This window comes from Sminthopsis crassicaudata, chromosome X (genome assembly GCF_048593235.1).
Source record: "Sminthopsis crassicaudata isolate SCR6 chromosome X, ASM4859323v1, whole genome shotgun sequence".
Lineage (NCBI taxonomy): Eukaryota > Metazoa > Chordata > Mammalia > Dasyuromorphia > Dasyuridae > Sminthopsis > Sminthopsis crassicaudata.
Genome location: NC_133623.1, coordinates 50,712,878 through 50,735,311, shown reverse-complemented (window position 1 = coordinate 50,735,311; position 22,434 = coordinate 50,712,878). Strand labels below are relative to the sequence as shown.

General features: G+C 42.4%; 1 protein-coding gene across 2 annotated transcripts; it reads left to right on the top strand.

Annotated features, from left to right (window-relative positions):
- The first annotated feature begins 5,000 nt into the window (after positions 1-5,000).
- Positions 5,001-10,699, top strand: LOC141548294 (DDB1- and CUL4-associated factor 10-like). Of its 2 annotated transcripts, XM_074277067.1 has the most exons (2): positions 5,001-5,014; positions 9,350-10,699. In XM_074277067.1, the coding sequence occupies exons 1-2, from the start codon at positions 5,001-5,003 to the stop codon at positions 10,494-10,496; spliced, it is 1,161 nt and encodes a 386-aa protein (XP_074133168.1). In that variant the 3' UTR covers positions 10,497-10,699. The 2 variants fall into 2 exon arrangements, with proteins under 2 accessions (XP_074133168.1, XP_074133167.1); XM_074277066.1 differs by lacking the exon at positions 5,001-5,014 and having other exon boundaries at positions 8,660-10,699.
- The last annotated feature ends 11,735 nt before the right edge of the window (positions 10,700-22,434 follow it).

The window sequence follows — 22,434 nt, the reverse complement described above, 5'->3', positions numbered from 1 at the left end:
GGTGTGTGAAATTGAGTGTGAATGTGAATGTAAGTATTAGTGTGAAAGTGAGTGTTACAATGAAAGTGAGTGATTGAGTGTATGAAAGTATGAGGGTGGGGGTATTAATGAGTGTGTTAGTGAGTGTATGATTTTGTAAGTTTATGAGAGTGAGTGTGAATGCGACAGTGAGTGTAAGTCAGCAATTGTGAGTGAGTGGTGAAGTTGAGAGAGTGGTGTATGAGTGTGTCAGAGTGATTGAGAGTGAGAGAGTGGGGGTGAGATTAATGATGAGTTCGTGTAAGAGTGAGTTTGGGTATGAGAATGAGTGTGAGTATAAATGTGTGACAGAGAAACAGAGCAGTAGGTAGAAGATACAGGGAGAGGCAGAAAGAAAGACAGAGAAAGAAACAGAATGAGGAGAATGAGTGTGAGAGGGAGTAAGAGAAATAGGGAGAGACAGACAGAGAGACAGAGACAGTAACTAAGATGGAAACAGTGAAAGAGACAGAGACGGAGATGGACACAGAGAGAAAGAGAAAGAGAAGAAGAAAGGGAGGGTGGGAGAGAGGAAGAGTGTGAGAGTGAGTGTGAGTGTGAACATAGGAGTAAGTGTACAAGTGAGTGGGTGTATGAGTGAGTGAGAGTGAGTTTGAATGCGACACATGTAAGTATGAATGTGAAAGTGAATGGGTGAGAGAATAAGTTGGAGGCAGAGGACAGAGAGAGACACAGAAAAAGAGAGGGTGACAGTGAATGTGTGAGTTTCTTAAAGTGAGAGTGTGTGAGAGTGAGTGTAAGAGTTAGTGTGAGATTGAGAGAGCGCCATTAAACATGGGAGAAGATAGGGTCTCATCAGGGGCTAGGCAAAGAGACTCCTGGGGTTCTGGGTTTCACGAAGAGTCATGGAGAAGAAATGGTGAGCCAAGAACAGGAAGAAAATCTTAGAAATGATACTTTCATTAAGTGGTAGCTAGATTTGGCAGTTGTGTTCTCAGTTAATCTTAAGGAAATAATTGTGATCCCTGAATGAGAGACTATCACTCCTCAAGAGGGGGTAGATAAAGAGACTCATGGCGTTATGGGTTTCTGTTAGTCATGTACAAATAATGTTGACCCATGAACGCTGGACCATAGGGTCTCATTACGGGGTAGTTATAGAGGCACCTGTAGTTATGGGGTTTACTAGGAATCACGGGGAAATGATGGTGACTGATGAATATAGAGAAAACATGAGCAACCAAAAGGCCTCATGTAGGGGTAGATAGAGACTCCTGTTGTTGTGGGGTTTTCAAAGCTTCATGGGAAAGTAATAGTGACCCAAGAACAAAATAAAAACATGAGAAACCAGAGCGCCTCCCCAAGGGGTAGTAAAAGGGAAACCTGTCCTCTGGAGTTCACTAGGATTCATAAAGAGGTAAAATTGACTGAAAAACATGGATAAAACAAGAGGTATCCTAGGGCCCCATCAAGGGACATTGTGACTCCATGGTTGTTGGGGTTCTTGAGGTTTCTGGGAGAAATATTGGTGAACCAAAAATAAGGAGAAACCATGAAAGATAAAAGGTTCTCATCCAGGGGTAGATCAACAGAACCCTGTGGTTGTGGGGTTCTCTGTTGTAATGGGGAAGTAATGTTGACCAATGAATGAGGGACAATAGTTTCTCAGTGGGGGGTAGATAAAGAGACTCCTGGGGTTGTGGGATTCTTGGTTGTCATGGGGAAATAATGTTCATGTATGAACAACAGACCACAGGGTCTCAGTAGAGGGTAGACAAAGAGAATTCTGGGGTTTTGTGTTTTTTGTTGAGTCAAGGGGAATTGATGGTTACCCAAGAATGAGGGAGCATAGGGTCTCATCAATAAGTAGATAAGGATCCTCCTAAGGATGTGGGGTTCTTGGTTTTTCATTAGTAATTATTGGTCACCTATGAACAAGTGACCAGGGGATCTAAGCGTGGGGTACATCCAAAGACACCTGGGGTTGGGGGCTCTCGGTTAGTCATGGGGATGTAATTGTGACTCAAGAAAAAGGAGAATCCATTGTTGTACCATAAGGTCTCATTAAGGGGTAGATAATGAAATTCTTGGGACTGTGGATTTATGGATTAGTTTTGTGGAAATAATGGTGATCCTTGAATGAAGGATTATAGGGTAGCATCAGAGAATGGATATAGAGATCCCTTTGTCTATGGGGATCACCAGGAGTCATGGGAAAGTAATGGTGACCAGAGAATAGAGAGAAAACATGAGGGACCAAAGAGCCTCATTTAGGGGTAGATAGATTGTAGTTGTGTGGTTTTTGAAGCATCGTTGGGAAATAATGGTGACCCAAGAACAAGATAAAAACATTTGAGAGCATAGCATATCATCAGGGGGTAGATAAAGGAACACTGTTCTCTGGGATTCACTGGGATTCATAAGGTGACCAAAGAACATGGATAAGATAAGAGGGACCCTAGGCTCTATCAAGGGGTAGATAGTGACTCTGGGCATGGTGGGGTTCTTGAGATGTCTGGGCAAAGTAGTGGTGAACCAAGAACAAGGAGAAACCAGGAAAGAAAGGGTCTCATGAAGAAATAGTTCAGCAGAAATCTTGGGTTGTGTCATGGGGAAATAATGTTTAGCAGTGTATGAAGGACTATAGTTTCTCAGCAGGGGGTAGATAAAGGGCTACTTGTGGCTCTGAAGTTGACTGGGATTAATGGGAGAAATAATGGTGACCGAAAACCATGGATCAAATATGAAAGACCTCAGGGCCCCATCAGAGGGTTGATAGAGTGTCTGGGGATGGGGGGGTTCTTGAGGTGCCATGGGAAAGTAAAAATGAGCCAAGAAAAGGGAGAAACATTGAAATATCATACGGTCTCATCAAGGTGTAAATCAACAGAACTCTGGGTTTGTGGGGTTCTCTGTTGTCATGAGAAGTAATGTTGACCAGTGAACAAAGGTATTATAGTTTCTCAGCAGGTGGTAGATAATGAGACTCCTGGGGTTGTGGAATTCTTGGTTATTCATGGGGAAGAAATGGTGACTTCTTAGCAAGGGAGCATATGTTCTCAGCAGGGGAAAGGAAAAGAGACTCTTGAGGTTGCGGGGTTCTCAGTGGTCATGGGAAAATAATGGTCACAGATGAACATACAGGGTCTTAGCAGAGGGTAGATAAAGAGACTTCTGGGGTTTTGGTTTTCTTGATGAATCATGTGGAATTTATGGTGTCCCAAGAATGAGGGACCTTAGGGTCTCCTCAAGGGGTAGAATGACTCCTGGAGTTCTGGGTTTCCCTGGGAGTCAGCTTGTTCAAGAGGGCCCCAGAAAAGGGGATCCTGTCCAGCTGAGGCAGAATAAAGAGGTTTTGCTATCTCAGCAAAGGAGGGAATGCAAAGATGACAATAACCAGATGTCCCCAGGAATTCTGGGACCTGCTTTTTAGTAGCAGTAAGGACCAGAATAGATAAAATAGCCTGGATACCATGGGAGGACAGGGAGCAGTAGCCAGATTTGAGAACATAACCTAGATAAGAGACTAGAAAAGAGCTGAGCCTTCTTAGCAGAGACCCGGCAGCCTAGGGATCGAAGGAATTGCAAAAAGGCACAAGTTGCCTGCAAACGGAGGGACTCATCAGGGGCTGCAAGGAGAAGATAATCAACAATAAGAATGTTTCTTGCAGAAGGGTTGGAGCTCCACATGGAGGGAGAGTTCACCAAACAGGGTGGGGGAGTTTTTAAAACTGTGGTAGCCTAGTCCAAGTGAGCTGCCCTGAGAAATCCCCTTGGGGATCTAGCCACTGGAAAGCAAATAGAGATTGATTAGCCAGCACGATGGGGTATCAAAAAGAAAGCATCTTTGAGATCCAGAACATAGTGTGAATAGGAGGCAGCAAGCTGTTAATGTGGACAGGAAGGAGGGCTTCTCATGACATGGGTTACTGCATGACAGATATAGGAGAGGTAGTGACTAAAAGCTGTACAGCCCCCAGTGCAGGATGGGCAGCCAGGCCTGGAGGATTATTTTCCTTCCATACCTGAAGGAAATCTGCCTGGAACTGAGAGAGAAAAGGGGAGGGAGCAGAAGAGGGTGGTGCGAGGGAGGCCGCCAAGAGGTGTTCAAACTGGGGGGGGGGTAGGGTGACAAGAAGACGTCTTGGACTGGGAGCATTTAGGATCAGAGAAGCCTGGTCCTCAGAGAAGGAAATGGTTGCCTGAAGTTTTCAAAGCAAATCCCTACCAAGAAGCAGGTATGAACAGTCTGGCATGATTAGGAAGGAGTGGGTGACTGTCCCATGCCCTAGATGGACTGTACATTCAGTAGTCCAGGAATAAGAAACAATTTTAACCAGTGGCACCCTGCATGGAGATGGATTTTGAAGATATTGGACCCACGGGTCTTGTTAGAAAAGAGAAAATAGCTCCAGTATCAACCAGAAAATTGACAGGCTGACTCCCAGTTTGCAAGTGGACCCTAGGTTCCCCGGGGTCTAAAGAGAGGAAATCAGGACACCTTCATTCAGTTCCCTCAAGGGAGAGAATATTCTTGGGTTGTCACCAGATCGGGCATTCGTTTTTCCAATGGCTTGTTTCCTTACAATAGGCACAGTGGTCTGAGGCTGACGACTCCCAGAGTCCATGGGGGCACTGGGGAGGACCCTGAGAGGAGGTGTTTGATTCCTTCAAGGCTGCTGCAACTGCCTGGGCATACTGCTTACTTGATTCCTTAGCCAGTGTGTCTTGGGTATTAAAAACTTTCAGAGCTATCTCCACTAATTGGGGTACATTCATACCCTCAAATCCCTCCTGCTTCTGTAACTTCCTATGTATATCTGGGGCAAACTGACTAACAAATGTGATATTCACAGACATAATTCTCGGGAGCTTCAGGATCTATACTACTATCTCGGTAAGCCTCATATAAGTCCTAGGAATGCACCAGGAGAGTCATCCGAACCTTGAACAATCTCAGAAATCATTGTCATGTTAATAGGCTTCTGGGTTGCAGCTTTAAGACCTTGGAGAAGGAATCTATGATAAGCAGACAGTGCTATATGACTAGAGGGAGTTGGGGTCCCAGTCAGGTCTCTCAGAGGAAATTGGCTTCTACCTGATTATGGTGCTCTTCCACTGATTTCCTAGGTTCAAGAACAGCCTTCCTAGCCTCCCATTTAATCCTATCCCTCTCCTCAGTAGTGCAAAGGGTGGTGAGAAGTTGCTGACAGTCATCCTATGTGGACAAGTGGGTATAAAAACAGGTTAATCAAAGCCTGTGGTTTTTCAAAAAAAGGGGATCCTGACTTTTCTAGTTATATATATCACATGTAGAAAAGGGAACATAAACCAGAAAGGGCACTCCCTCCTGTCCCACCATTTCTCTTAGCAGCAAAACTGGCTTTGGGAGGACTGGGGATGGCTGGACAGCTTTGTATGAGCCCAATGCTTTGTATGAGACTCCGCCTTGGGTACAAGAAGGCAAGAGAGAAGGAGGCTATGAAAGGGAAAATGGAGGGGAAGATGGTACAGGGGGAACAGGGGAGGTGGCACAGGGAGTACAGGGGAGGCAGGGGGCAATGGGGCTGGTGCCAGTATTTCTGTGCTAGCTCAACAAAGCCCCTGTGAGTGGGGTTTGCAGGGAGGAGGAGAAGAGGAGGGAAGGGAGGGGGGAAGGGAACAGAAGAGAAGCCAACAAAGGGGTTGGCACAGAAGAGCGAGACTCGGGAGGCTTGAGTTTTTCAGGCGGCAATTCAAGTGGGGATGGGGAGTGTGCAAGCAAGGGTGGATACAGGCATGAACTCAGATACAGTAGGGGAGGGGCATTTTCTTGGGGATCTTCAGAACAGTCCTGTAAAACTCTTTTCTGTTTTTGCTTGAGGCCCTGGTAATTTATGACCTTCCTTGTTGGTCCCTGTACACTGGGTGACCAAAATACAAATACCATTTTTCATGATGGCAGACTTCAGCCAGGAAGGGTAAGAGACGATTTGCAGCCAGATGTCAATATAGGAATACTGATGTGGATGTCCAGGTTCGCCAGTGCACTATCTGGTGCACTGCCTGCACTATGTCTCCATTATATGTGCCGTCTAGTGACCATCACACCCCAAAGGAAGGTCACTCATTCTGGCAAAACAATTTTAGTTTGTTCTTTGTCCATGATATTCCATAGTGATGTTTGAATGTTTCAGAAAAATGATTAGGAAGGTAATCAAGTGGAGATCCTGTCTTTGAGGCGGAATTCCCCATGATAAGAGTGCCTGAGTTGACAGATAGCCTTATACAATCAGGGGGTAAATAATTGATATCTTAGGAGGGATAATGCCCCCCTTCTCATTGTTATTCTTCTACCCCCAAATTGAGAAGTGCTCTGATGCACTCTCTTGTTTCAAAAAATATGCAAATCTAAATGTATCAGATGGCACTCAGTGGGCCAAACACCCAAATTTATGCTAAGAAGCACCCAGATTTATTGTCCACAGACATTCAGAACCAAATCGTGTATCAGATGGCACTCAGTTGGCTAATAAACACCTGAATTTCATCCAGATTTATTGTCCACAGACCACAACCACATTATGTTCAAAGAACACCCAGACTTATGCAAAAAGGCATCCAGACTAGTGCTACAAGGCATCCCTTTTAGCACTTCCTAGAGTTGTATGGCTCATCAGCCGAATTTTTTCTGGGGACTCAGATTTGCTAGTAATCAGACTAGACAGAAAACTTACTCTGTAGGGATTTCAAAACAGATTCTCCACGTGAACAAAATGGGGGTGTCTGTGATGAGCTCTTGTTATGTCTAGAACTGATCTCTGTGGGATTCTGGAAGAAACTAGACTCTTGCCACCTTAAAAGCCCAGATTCATCCTGCACAAGACTCTGGGCAGAGACCTGATGATCTCTAATCTCTAATCTTGCTCTCAAATCTCATATCTTCCTGAGGTCTCCAGAAATGTAATGCTGGAGAAACTAAGGCAAGACAGAGATTAGGGTTTTAAATATTTTATTAGTGGAGAGCTTTGACTAGTTGGTTGGATGGGACTCTTGTCTCAAAGCACTCAGCATCTAGTAATTAATACCAGAGAGTTTTATAGGGCTCCAACTATCAAGGAAACAAAGGCAAGGGGGGAAGACCTCTAGTAAGTCATAATTTCAGGAAGGATCACAAATTCTGATAAGTTGGGAGTGAAGAAAGTGGTCAAGAAGGAGACAGGAAGTCTGGGCCAGAAAAGATAGAGAATGCTTTTGATGAGAGATAGGAAAGGGGGAACTCTGTTTTGTCGGTGCAAAGATAGTAAGATAGTTCCATGATGGCGCAGTGTCCCCTGTAAATGAATTTACAGGCCCAAAAACCTAGATTGATAAAAAGATTTATTGTAGAGATTTAGAAGTAAAGTTTAAGGTAAAAAGACGACAGGGCCAAAGGTGGTCACTGGGTGGGCAGGAACCCTTATATGACCGGAAGGATACCATGCTTGGGGGGAAGGGCTCCTGCAAAGAGAGAGCTCCAGCTTGGCTCTTTTATACCTAAAAGGGGCTTGTGGATAGTGTCTCAAGTTCCTGGCGGGCTTTTCAGATAAGGAAGAAACTGTTTGTGGGGGGTTGGGGAAACCTGAGCAGATAATGGGGGCTGAGAAAACCCAAGCCAGCTCAGATCTGGTGGGGGCTGGGCCCGGATATTCAAAAGGGTACTTTTTGGCCAGGATTTCTGAATCAAAGGTCAGTCATGGGGGCTGGGGAATCAGAAAGGAATCTTAAAGGGACCTCAACTCCCATCACTATCTAGATATTTGAGATAAACCATCTGGATTTTATGACTCTTTGGAATGTCAGAGTGGCCAGAACAACACGGTCTTAATTATCTCAGTCCTAATGGACAGGAAAGGGGGCAATATAGCATACTAACTCAGGGAAACGGAGATATTATAATTCAGGGAAACTAATGCAGGGAAACTGAGGCAGAGAAATAGGTATTTCAATTCAGGGAAACTTTAGTATTTTAATCAAAGGCTAGATAAGCAGACATCTCTAAGGTTCACTGGGAGTCATGGGAAACAATCCTGACCGAACAGCATCAGAAGGGACCACAGGCCTCAGCAGGGGGAAGGTAGAGACTGCTGGGTGCTGGGATTCTCGAGGTGTCATTGGGAAGTAATGGTGACCCAAGAAGAAGAAGAGAATCTGAGAAAGCATCAGGTCTCATCAAGGAGTAGACAGAGACTTCTGGGTGCTGGGTTTCCCTAGGAGACATGGAGAAGGAAAGGTGACCCAAGAGGAAGTAGAAGAGACCCGAGAAAGCAGAAGGCTTCCTTAAGTGATGGGGATTTCTAGGGCTGTGGGGTCTTCCGTTACACATGGGGAAGTAATGGTCACTGATGGACAAAGGACCACAGGGTCTCGGCAGGGGGTAGCTAAAGGGACTGCGAGGGCGTGGGGCTCTCGGTTAATCATGGGGAAGTAATGGGGTCCGAAGATCAAGGAGAAAACATGACAGCTTGGTGGCGCCACGGTGTTCCGGTCCCCTCCGGCTCCACATTCTCTTAAACGTTAGTTTCCCCACGGGGCGCTTAGACTGCAGCACGGGCGGAAGTGTCTTGCAGCGCTTGGGCGGAAGTGTCTCGCAGTGTGGTGGAGCTGTGGCGGGGGCTGAAGGGGCGCCCAAGAGCTAAGGGTCGGACTGGTTGTCGGCATCGCCATTAGTCATGTTCCCTGTCAGGCCCAGCAACCCTGAAGGGGTGGAGGAAGAACTAGCCGAGGAAGACCTGGCATGTGTAAGCCAAAGCGAGGTGCGGTCTCCTGAGGGGAGCGGAGAGGCCGAGGCTGGGTCGGCCTCTTCCCCTTCTTCACTGCAGCCCAGTGACCTCTCCTCCAGCCCTTCCTGCAACCCCCGAGAGCCGCCGCGTGACTCCCAAGATTCTCGCAGACCTTTTCTGACAGAGGCCGCAGGCCCGGTGATGGCGGAGGCCTCGGGAGTGACATCGAGCCCTGAGGAGCTCACGACCCAGGCCAGGGGTGAGTCGAGCTCCGGGTCCCCCCGTGACTCCAGCGTCCCCTCCCCTCATGACTCCCCCACGGCCCGATTCACAGCCGCCATGGCGGCCTGCCCACCCGCCTTCACTTTCTTCTCCAGAAGTGTCCCTGCCGCGGCCTCCAGCTCACGCCCCCCAAAGCGCAGGAGGATGGAGATGACCAGGCGCGCACTGGGCGCTCCGCTTTTCCGTTTGCTGGAGAGCCGCAGCCTGGGCCGGGGGAACTACATAGACCCGGCCCGAGACAACTTCCGCATGGTGACCAGTTTGTACAGCTCCCTTCACCCCGCAGACTCGCTGTACCTCAACACCCAAACCCACGGCGCCATCTTTAACCTGGAGTACTCCCCCAGTGGCTCAGTGTTGGCAGCTGCTTGTGAACTGAATGAAGTCCTTCTTTTTGACCCCATATCTTCAAAGCATATAAAAACGCTTTCTGAAGCTCATAATGACTGTGTAAATAATATCAAGTTTCTGGATGATAGACTGTTTGCAACATGCTCTGATGACTCTACAGTAGCCCTTTGGGATCTGAGAAAATTAAACTCTAAAGTGTGCACTTTACAAGGTCATACTGGCTGGGTGAAGAACATTGACTATGACATTAATAGAAGACTCTTAGTTACGTCAGGATTCGATGGCAACGTCATCATTTGGGACACGAGCCAGTGCACAGAAGACGGGTGCCCACACAAGACATTCTTTCATAGCCGTTTTCTCATGCGGATGAGGTTAGCTCCGGACTCTTCCAAAATGCTGATTTCAACCTGCACTGGCTATCTCCTGATTGTACATGATCTTGACTTGTCTGAATCTTTAGACGTTGGAAGGTATCCAATTATGAGGGCGGGAAGCACTATATGTAGGTCAAATGCAGCTACTTCTGCAAGTTCACGGGCACCTAGAGCTGCTGCTTCATCTTCTTGTGATGGGGATTCTGGTTCATTATCTGAGCAAAATGTGTCAAGATCCTCTGAAGCAGAAAGTGTGTTACCTACTAATAGTTTTGAAATTTTAATACCAGAAGTTCCTATTGGGAGGCGACGTGGGAACTCCATTACATCTTTACAAGTACATCCTAAATGGCGGGCTGCCCTTTTACGGTGTTCCAGTAGTACAGATCATCAAGAGTGGAGCTGTGTCTATGAATTCTTAGATGGTCCTCCAATACGACCTTTCTCACCTCATTATTCTCTAAGACTGACTCATTATATTGAGGAAGCTAATGTAAGCAGTGGGTACATCAAAGAAGTTTGTTTCAGCCCTGATGGTCGACTGATTTCTTCCCCACATGGCTATGGGATCCGCTTATTCGGACTTGACACCCAGTGCAATGAACTTTTTGGCCACTCACCCCACAGAGCCATTCCCTTACAGGAAATTCATTCTTTCTACTCTCACAAAGATGTGGTTCTGACAACCAAGTTCTCCCCCACACATTGTCAGATTGCCTCAGGATGCCTTAGTGGACTCGTGTGTTTGTATCAGCCAAAGTTTTAGGCAAAACTTTCATCAAAAAAGGAACTCTTTTGGTGTTCAACTAATTACTTCTGTGTAGGTGAAATACTTTCTTTATACATTTTGTAAGTGAAGATCCTCATTCCTAGGGTCCATGAACATCCCAACAATGACATAGGGGCACTCAGTCTAACACTGGATGCTTGATACCACATCTCTAAGACAGACTGGGCATTGCCTTTCCTCCTCAGCATTCCTCTGCTCCTGCTGCGCTGTGGCACTGTTCCTCTGGTCATGTTGCACAGTAGCCCTTGAAGGACTTTTCCCTGGGTGTGACTCTTGGTAGGCACTGGGCAGGAGTTTTGGTTGGGGAAGATGGAAAGTGGCGCTACTCCTGATTAAAACCTAGAAGACTGATGTTGGCATATTGGTTGTTACAAGGGAAATTTTATCTTGCCCAGTCATTTGGCCCTTGTACATGGCCAGTATTTCACTGTAAAGACTAGATAATGAAAAGGTTCTCATAAGTATTAGATTAGATTTTATCATAATGACCTTTGAAGTTTATTGAAATTGCTAATTTTCACAACATGAGGGCTTTTGTTTATTGTAAAATACTAGCCAAATATTGTCATGTTTGTGTAATTAGTTTCCTTTGTGTGAACTTAAACTGCTACTTTCCTTGCTGTATTTACTTGTTTTTATTGACAGATCTGAGAAGTGAAGAGACTTTTTCCTGTGGTGCAAAGAAAAGATTCTGCTGCCTTATCAGAAAACATTTATTATTGACTGATGGGAAAAGCATCATTTACAGACTTTTGGCATCTTCTTTGGTGCAATCTGTGTAGTGGAGTAGAAATTGTTATACTCCCTGGGGCAGATCATTGAGTAAAAATGCCCCCTCTTACTCTGCTTTCTTCCCTTATTCCCATGGGGGAAAATGTGTGTAAGAATACTGAGATTTTTGAGAACAATTAATTTGTTTCATCAGTGTTATATTGGTTAGTTGAGAACTCCAGCACTGTTTCCAGGCTAATTGTCTAGTTATGATATTATTTATACTGTGAGTATATTGAATGGAATGTAACATAAGAGCATATAGTTACTAGGTTCCATATTTAAACCAGGGCTGGAAGTCGTTTTGTCCCTTTTCTTTTGCTTCCTTCCTTCCTTTTCTTCTTTGTTTTTTATCATGGGCCTGGAAACCATTGGCCTACGAGCAACAATTGGGGCCATCCTCAAGAAATGACAGTTATTCACTGGTTGCCATGCCATTGTAAACATCCTCCCACCCTGTGTTATAGCTAAGTAGCATTGATATTTGTATGTATTGAAATATTACTTTAATAGTTATTTATTTGTAGACTATTTGTGAAGAGTTAGATTATAAATAGAAGTAGTAACTCCCACTAGCTGTGGGACCAGAGAACATATCTCCCAACTTTGGCAATAAATTTCAGCGTTACAAAAATATGGATATAATTATACCAAATGAAGGTAGTTGTAAAACCTGTTGAACTAAGTGGATTTTAAGGATTTCATTTAAAAAAAAGGGTATCTTTTCTGTACTTTAGTATTTCAGTAAACAATATATGTGACATTTCTTAATAAATCCTTGTAACCAATCATTGAAATGTATAAATGTGCCTCATTTTATTTTATTTTATTATTATTATTATTTTTAACATTTTTTGACAGTATATATGCACGGCTAATTTTTTTTTTTTACAACATTATCCCTTGCACTCACTTCTATTAGGAATTTTCCCCTCAATCCCTCCACCCTCTCCCCTAGATGGCAGGCATTCTCATACATGTTAAATATGTTATAGTTTATCCTAGATACACTATATATGTGCAGAACCGAATTTGTTGTTGTTGTTGTTGCACGGGAAGAATTAGATTCAGAAGGTAAAAATCACCTGGGAAGAGAAACAAAAATGCAAACAGTTTACACTCATTTCCCAGTGTTCCTTATCTGGGTGTAGCTGATTCTGTCCATCATTGATCAATTGGAACTAAATTAGATCTTGTCTTTGTTGAAGATATCCACTTCCATCAGAATGCATCTTCATACAGTATCATTGTTGAAGTGTACAGTGATCTCCTGATTCTGCTCATTTCACTCAGCATCAGTTCCTGTAAGTCTCTCCAAGCCTTTCTGTATTCGTCCTGTTGGTCATTTCTTACAGAACAATAATATTCCATAACATTCATATAGTATAGTTTACCCAACCATTCTCCAATTGATGGGCATCCATTCATCTTCCAGTTTCTAGCCACAAAGAGGGCTGCCACAGACATTTTGGCACATACAGGTCCCTTTCCCCTCCTCAGTATTTCTTTGGGATATAAGCCCAATAGCAGCAATGCTGGATCAAAGGGTACGCACAGTTTGATAACTTTTTGGGCATAATTCCAGATTGCTCTCCAGAATGGTTGGATTCTTTCACAACTCCACCAACAATAAATGTGCCTCATTTTAGCTAGTATATACATTCTTCATATTTTGGGGAAATTTCTGTCAACTCAATCATTTCTCACTGATTTGTATTATGTAATTGGGAGATGCTTTTCTGTAGAAAAATGTTGCCATAAGAGAAAATAAAAACTACTTTTGTGCATGCAAAACAAAAAGAACAAGGTGCAAACATGAAGGACCATAGGGTTTCATCAAGGAATAGATAAGGAGACTCTTTAGCTTGTTGGGCTCTTGGATATTCATGAGGAAGTAATGGTGAATGAAGAACAAACATTAAACATGAGAGACAATTGGCTCTCATCAAGTGGTAGATAAAGTGACTCATGGGGTTGTGGGGTCTTGGTTAACAATAAGGATATAATGGTGACCTATGAATGAGAGTATCAGGTCTCAGCAGGTGTTCAATAAAGAAATTCTTGGGGTTGTAGTTTTCTGGATTAGTCATGTGCAAATAATGGTGATCCATGAATAATGGATCATAGTGTCTTATCTAGGGGTAAATATAGAGACTCCTTTAACTATGTGGTTCACTGGGAGTCATGGGAAGTAATGGTGATCAGAGAATTTATAGGGAAAGCATAAGGGATTAAAGAGCTTCATCTAGGGGTAGATAGGTACTCCTGTGGTTGTGGGGTTTTCAAAGCATCATGGGGAAGTAGTGTGTACCAAGAAGAAGATAAAAACATTTGAAAGCACAGCATGCCATCAAGACATAGATAAAGGGACACTTGTTCTCTTAGATACAGTGGGATTCACAATGTAGCCAAGGTTCTTCTGGGACCCTAGAATCCTATCAAGGGTAGATAGTGACTCTTGGTGTGGTGGGGTTCTGGAGATATCTGGGTGAAGTAGTGGTAAACCAAGAACTCTCCCACTCTTCCAGCCCTGTCTTCATGTGGTTTCAAAACCAGTTGACAAGATTCAGACAAATTGATTTTTGGTTCTCATGCATGGTTCTCAGATTGCCAACTGCTTCTTTCTGCCATTCCAAGACGATCGTGGGCAGTGCTGGAATTTACCTAGCAACATCCCTGGCATGCAGTTAGACACTTAATATTGATTAGTTGATGAAGAAAACTTAAAAGCTTTTTTTTTTAAAGCATACCAGCTTTTCTTATTATCATTCAATCATTTGCAAGTATCAAGTAGACATGTATTAAATACTTACTGTGTACAAAGCATTATGTAGGCTTTGGCATTGGCAACAAAGGTGATAGCAGGCAGTGGAGAAGCTTCAATATGTTTGAGCAGGAGGCCAGTGTGCTATGAGAAGCAGATTCCAGTAAGCTGGAAGTAGTTCTCCCAAGCACTTTGTAGTTAGTGAGGATTATCCAGTGTGGCAATAGAAGGGACCACAACCACCATCCTAGTGGCTACATTGCGCATGAGTAGGAGACACCTCCCATGGGGGCTTACTGTTCATATGTAGGGACTACCTGGAGAGTTTGTCTCCCTAAGCCACTTGGCCAGATAATTTTCTCTATGGTCCTTTCTGTTCTGATCACAATTCAGTCCAACCCAAAGACATTTCATAGGATCTTAAGACTTGGGGCTAGTCATGACTTTAGAAACCATTTCATCCGAGTGCCCAGTTATTACAGAAAAGAGAAATGTTACCCAGAAAGGTGAAGGATCCTATGTGCAGAGCAACAGAGGCCATTAGTGTAGAGGAGAAGCCATTCCCTCCAGCTCCAAATGCAGGGCTCTCTACTGCAATTCATATTTTAAATGCCTACACTCTTTGAGGCTTTGTAGAAGACACTGTATAAAGGTAGGGTCTATGTGTTCCAATTTTCCTCCCTTCCCTCACCCCCTCCCCTAGATGGCATGGACACAGAACAGTGGATCAAGATGTGGGCAGGAAACAGTGTGGTCTAATGGGGAGAACACAGATACTCGTGTCACTGGATGACCTGTGTAAAAATCCAGCTTTACATCTGTGATCCCAAGTTTCCAAAGTTCCATGAACAGGATCTATGCACATATGAAGGTGGGGAAGGACACTTTAACCTGATGGGACTCATGGAAATGTGATAGAACAGGTTGCAACTAGCCTTGAAGAAACAGAAGGTTATAGCAGGTGAAGATCCCAAGATGGATCTTCCTAAATCCCTCCTACGTAGATTACAGCCTGTATCGGAAAGACGCTTGGTCTGGTCAAATGTAAGGAGATTTTAGTACTCAGTCATCAAAGCTTTAACTTCAAGTGGAAAGAGAAGGAAGAAGAGTAGATGGAGGCCTCTGCATATAATTGGTTTTCAAACCACATAATATAATCTTGACTTGGTCATACATTAGCTGTGTGTCTTAGAGAGCTAACTTTTTCAGAATCTCAGTTTCCTTCTCTGAAAAATAAGGGATTGGGGGAGAGGGGGAAAGTGATAGCTGTGGTCAGTTCTAGCTCTAAGACCTGTGCCTAGAACACCTGCAGTGCTAATGGAGAGGATCCCATTTGGGGTCAGCAAGGGAAAAATGGGGGACATGGGACCCTGATATTGCTCTCACCCTCCCTCTCTACATGTCAGTGACTGCCTAGCTGCCATTGTTTTAAAGACACTCTCCTTGTTAGCTAATCAAGCCCAGCTATGAAAAGAGCCCCAGATGGGTTCTTTCTATGAAGTGTCAGCAGGTTGACCTGAATGGTTGGCAGCCCCCTCAGCTCAGTCTTAGACTTGCTTTTGCTGGCCTGGAAACTTCCTGGCTCTTGCCCACAGCCATCTGCTCAAGGCCTGGCTGCCTATGGTAAAAAAAAAAAGGTATCTAAGCCACCTGTTTGGGGGCCTTAGAAAGAATGACCTTTAAGTACCCGAACAAACTCTACTGCAGAAGGGGGGTCCTCTATAAAAAGGAAAAGAAAACTGCCATCTCTTACATTAAAGCACAGGAATAGAATACTATTGATAATATTCAGCAACTCCAAAATAGCCTCTTTTCAACAAAATCAGCACACCCAGGGGCACAGAATGAAAAGGCAGTTTGGGCTACTAAGTAGAAACCATACTGACTTGTCAACCAGTGTACAGTGCTAACCTGGAAGGGTATTTCTATTCTCTCACCTCTATGAAGAGTTCTTTCACCAAAGCTCAGCTCAAAGGCCAAATCCTTTATCTTCATGTCATAAGTCTTCCTTAGGTTTTCACAAGGCCTTCACTTGTGGGCTCTCCACTCCCACTTATCTCCTTCCTAGCAGATGATTGATATATTTTATATATATATATATATATATATGTGTGTGTGTGTGTGTGTGTGTATAAATAAATATATATGTGCATATACATATATCGATGATATACATAGATAACATATGTGTATATATATATACATACATAAATGATATACATACATTATTTATGTGTGTGTATATGTCTATGTGTTTCCCTGACTTCTCTGGCCATGGTCCACATAGTAGATGCTTGGTAAGTGCTTGTTGAACTGAATTGATATTTCTTTTTATTTTTTATTAAAGCTTTTTTATTTTCAAAACATGGATGGATAATTCTTCAACATTAACCCTTGTAAAACCCTGTGTTCCAATTTTCCTCCCTTCCCTCACCCCCTCCCCTAGATGGCAAGTAGTCCAATATATGTTAAACATATATTGTACAAATATGTATGGATTTAACATTGCTATCATTAGCAATATGTTAAATCCTATATATGCATACATATTTGTACAATTATCTTGCTGCACAAGAAAAATCAAGTCAAACCAGAAAAAAATGAGAACAAAAATGCAAAATCTATGTTTCCTGGACCACAGGTCCAGTGCTTTCCATGCTTGCATTGGCTGAAGAACTTGTTCTCAATGGGAATCTATAAATAAATGAAAAATACTGTATCCTCCTGTCCCTCAGACTCTCAGAGTCATTCTCTGTAGACTAACATAAGCATTTGTTAATAATAACAACAGTAAGGATATTTATATGTTGCTTGATGCTTTGAGGGGGCCACGTAAGTAATGAGTGGATTAGAAAATTGAAAAGTCATTTTCTATATGAAATCTTTTATGAAAAGTCACTATTAACTGAAAGAATTAGTGCCTCATCTTGGAAGCTCAGTCTCTCATAATGCAATCTGCGATCCCATTCCCATTGGGGCAGCCATGTTACACCATTGACTCATGTTGAGTTTTCAATCCAAGAGGGCTAGTGTATGAGAATCAAGAGAAGGAACTGAAAATCAATGAGTGGGGAAAAAAGGATAGGACATGTTAGATCTCTTCAAGCGCTTGAATGACGATCATGTGGAAGGACAGATTTCTGGATTGACTTCCAAAGATAGACTGGGACTCAGTCAGTCAGTAAACACGTATTAGACACCAACGATGTACCAGATGCTTGGGTGACATCTGGAGATATAAAGAATAGCAAAAATAGTCCCTGCTGTCATGGAGCTCACAATCTTATGAGGGAAAACAACAAGTAAAGAGAAATTCTAAGCATGATGGGGAGGATGAGAAGGAAGGACATCAGGTACAGAAGGGGAATGAAGTCCTGTAGCCAGCTACTAAATGATTTGTCTTTGCTAGGCCGCCTCCTTGAATAGAGGCTCCAAAGGGAGCTCTCTGATTTCCATCCTTTTGACTTTCCAATCAGAAGGAGAAACGGGTCCAAAGGATAGAACATACTGAGGGAGAGTGAATTTCAGAGTTGATGTGATCTTGTGGGAAGCTGAGTTTCCAGAGATCATCTGAAAAGTGATGACGTGATAAACACTGTACAGTAATGTTAGTTTAATGTATGAGAAAATATCCTCCCTATTGGAAGGGTCTAAAATTGGAATGCATTCACTTGGGAGGTGATGGTATCCTTACCACTTGAGGTCTTCAGATGTTAGTCAGTTGACTCCTTATTGGGAATGATTTTGTAGAACAGATTCCGCCTCAGATACAGATTGGACTGGATGGCCCCTGAGGCTGTTCTGAGATTTGCTGATTATATATATAGCCCAGTCCTTCCCAGTATTCTCTCTCATTTTCTCTCCCTCTCCTCTCTCCCTCCACCTGTGTCTCAGCTTTGGCTGACTTGCTAATCCTAACTGTACCAATGATGTCAAGTCCTGGTAGGGTCACTAGATCAGCCATAGGGAAGAGATTCAGTCCTGTTGTTTATCACTGTATTACAGGTCCTAAGCCCCGATCAATATGCTACCCATTCAAAATCAGTCACCATTAACTCTAAAACATAACATATTTGCTAAACTAGGAGACAAAAAAGGGAATAATCCTGACTGTTACTTATTAGAAGGCAAAACCAGGATTAAACATAATATAACATTTACTCAGTGGAAGGCAAAAGCAAGAATAATCAGAATATAACAGTCTACCACAAAATCTGACTTACACTCTCTCAGCAGTGCAAGTAGTTAGTAATTCAACTGGCATTTATTAAATGCTTGTCTTTTCCAGGTGCTGTGATAAACAGAATCTGGAGGTAAGAATAAGCACTCAGTTATAGAAACCTACAAGAGAGGCACTTAAAATGAAATGACTTGCTTAAGGTCACACAGCTAGTAAGTATTTGAGAAGGAATTTGAATTTGAGTTCTTTCTGACTCCTGACCCAGTGCTCTAGCCACTTCCCCACTTATGTCTCTATGTCTGTGGTGGTTTCCGATTCCATGACAAACTCTTAGAATTGAAACAGATTCCAAAGTTCCTCTGGCCCATGTGTATCTGATTGATAATATCCTTTCCAACAGATCCTAGGAATGGTTTTCCAATCTTTGCTTGAAGGCATCACGTGAGGGGGAAGCTCAGGAGTTCATTCCACTTCTAATTGCTATAAATTTAACTCAAATCTTTTCATGTCAATTCATTGCCTTTCATTGTACCATGATCAATTAATTCAGAAGTATTAAAGAGCCTACTGTGTACTTACATGCTTAGTATAAGATGCAAAGATGCTGAGCTGCTAAGAATAAAATCCATTCTTATAGGGAGCTGGCATTCTCACAGAAAAGAAAATAGCTTTCATTCACATAAAGTTAATTCTGTAATATAACATCAATAGTAATATAAAGTTAGTAAATGCACATAACAAACTCAAGGAACCCGCTTCTACTTCTATGTGACAACCCTTTAAAGTACCATGTCTCTCCTCAGCCCAATCATCCCCAAGCCTTGGATCACAGGGGAAGCCTCCATTATCCTGTTTGACTTCTCCTGGTTCAGCATCCCCAGTTCCTTTGATTCTTCTCCTCTGCCAGGTCTCCACCTTCTCACCATCTTGATTGCCCTTCTCAGAACATGCTCTCTCCTGGCAACATTTTTCCTAAAATGTCTCCCAGAGGAGTGAATGCCACATTCTGTATGTGGGCTGATCACAGCCAAGGACAATATCAACACTGGCCAATCTTCTACCCATTCGCCTTCAATTAACCATCACAGCCAATCCTTTTATTTTATAGATGAAGAAACTGAGTCCCCATGCTGCATGATAATAATACAGGATGCCCTCCCCTTGCTCTCCCCTTTATGATGTTGACATATTTAGAGTTTAAATCTGGGTCTTAGCTCTTAGACATGATATAGAGATGGACAATACATTCCTTCCCTCCTTTTCCTCTCTTTTCTCCTCCTACTTGCAGACAGAAGCTGTTGCCGATGCTCCCTATTCCGTGTCCCAGAACTGACAGAACCACTTCCCATTGACTATTTCTGGACATGTCTCATCAAGCAGGCTGGGAGTATGGCTGTAACTCATTGGCTGTCTTTGGCAAGATGGACTCGACACTATTCTACCCCACTGTCTCTGACCTTCTGATTATTGTTTTCCATTTCACTTGCCCAAGAGGAACTGAATGGTGCAGTGGATAGAGTTCTGGGCCTGGAGTCAGAAAGACAACTTCAAATTTATCCTTGAACACTTACAAAGTATGTGACCCTGGGAAAATCACTTAAGCTCAGTTCCTTTAACTGTAACATGGGGATAATATCACCCACCCTGTATGGTTGTTGTGAGGATTAAATGAGATAATTTGAAGTCACTTAGTACTTGTTACATAGTAATATGTATATATAATTATTATTATTATATGTTATGATTATTATCAGTTGCATTATTTTTATATTACTTGGTTTTCTCACCTTCTGGCTCTTGGCTTTTCAGATTTATGGGACAGAATAGCACTGTACGTCAGAGATATTTAACGTCTGCATATATGTAAAATCCAATGGACTCTTGATTTTCCTCTTTCTTTCTCTTCCCTCCTCTCTTCCCCAATATACACACTCCAGCAGCCTGGCCACAGCTAGCAAGTGGCCTAAGCTGAGATCTATTGGATCAAAGCCCAGTTCTTTCCATTGCTTTGTACTGTCTCTCTATGTATACACAAATACATACTTATTTAATTGGAAGATATTTGCAAGACCCATAGACTCTGAGACTGTTGGATTGCATGAAAGGGTGGGATGGCAACTGCCCCAGTTACCACTTTGACCAAATTCTGCTGATTCTGCTCATTAGGAGTCATCATTAATGGCTTGAGTCTCCATATGCAGGCTGGGTTCCACCGACCACATAAGCTCTATGGACTCTTCCCTTTGGGCCATAATATGGAGCCAAGCAAGGGAGCAGGGGCTTGTGGACAAAGTTTTGTCTTTGACAGCACTACTAGTCCTTAGACAGGGAGCCTTGTCAACCATTTCTCATGTGTCTGACCTCACCAGACCCTACTTTTTTTTTTTTTTTTTTACAAACCAGAGCTGACTATCCTTTCTTAAAAGAATGATATGTGGGACTTGGGAGAAATATCCAGGTTTAATTAAACAAGCCATGCGTTTCCTCAGGAGGAAACTGAATATTTATAATGCGGTTATAATTTGGGAAAGAATAAAGGATAAGCATGATAGAAAACTGGTCACAGTTTCCAAAAACGTTGACAGACAATTAATGATATTAAAAATTATTAATTTTAATCAAAAGCCAAATTCCTTTTTTTTTCTTTTTCTCTCCCCCTCCTCCATCCTTTCCCAGGTTACCTTTGGGTTTAGTTTTAATGCAGGATGAAATCTGTCAATTTAAAGTGAACTTTCAAGACTGACATTTATGTCATGTCTTTACCCAAGAAGCTTTCATGAGTCTCAAATTCCTCCAGAATAAAAAAAATTGCTTAATGTTTATAGTCCTTTGTAATCTGGGTACAATATAAAATCATTCCAGAATAATTATATAACAGTCCCCCTTGAAATGTGACATTTCAGCCAAGATGTGGTATTTCCCCTTGCATGATATTTCATCTCCTATCTCCATGTCTAAGACATTCTCCTTCCTAACACTATACCTCTTGATGCCCCCTATCTCTTTCTATGGTTTTAGTTCAAGAACCACCCCCTAGGAAAAATTTTTTCCCCTAATTTTGCTACTTATATGTGTTCCTTTGAAATTACTTTGCATTTATTTTTATATAAATAAATTAAATTTATTCATTTGTGCACCTGTGGCTCCACCTGCCTTCTATAATAGAAGCTCCTGGAGGGGAAGAGACTGTTCCATTTTTGTCTTTATGTCTTTAGTTCCTGGCACATAGTATTACTTAATAAAAATTTGTTGAATTGAATAGAAGAGATTTCTTGCCAACTGTTTCAAATCTAAATTCATCAGTGTGCCTTCAAAGGCCTTTAGTAGTCTCGGCTCACCCTTCCAACCCAATGCTGCCTCCCATTGCTCTGTATTACATCCTCCACTCTATTGTTTTCCAACTTTTCTCCAAAACTTTCCATGTTCACTCACTGCTCCTACAACCTAAAGATGTCCTGGGGGACTCCTTGAGAACTAAAACCCTGTCTTAGACTATTCTTTCTTAGACTTCTTTCTACCCTAAAAAAGTAGACTATCCAAGCCAGGGTGGCCTACTAAGGCCATCTCATCTGTCTCCTTTTTACAGTTGAGGAAACAGAAGGGGTAAGGGTTTATCCCAGATCAAACCATAGAGCTAGTTGACCAGACACAAATAAAGATCAGATGCTATAAGTTCAAATCCAACTTATTCCTCAAACATTCACTTCTCATTCAGTCAACAAATATTTATTTGTCACATGTTGTGTACAGTACCCTGGTTTTGCAGGGGAAACTGAGGCGGATAAGTCAGAGGCTCTCTTCTCAATGATCTTTTAATTCATTGGTGGAAAGAACCATGTGCACAGATAATGATAAGAAAAGAAAGGTGATAGACTCAGGGAAAACTTCCAAGACTCCTCATTCTTAAAGAATCAACAATCTGAGCTGCATTTTCCATATGTACAATATACACATGCACTATATATATATATATATATATATATATATATATATATGTAAAATAAAAATAAAATCTTTTAAAAGCATATATCCAACTATAATATTTAAAATATTATTAACTAAATATTCACTTTATATAACTATGCAAAATTATAATAGAAATTACAAATGTATAATACATGAATATATAGTAATAATAAAGTATTTTTTAAAATTAAATTTAAACGCACACAAACTTTTTCCCCTGCTCCTGAACACTG

Excerpts from the sequence above, each read along its gene's own strand:
- LOC141548294 (XM_074277066.1), top strand. The coding sequence starts at position 8,670 with ATGTTCCCTGTCAGGCCCAGCAACCCTGAAGGGGTGGAGGAAGAACTA.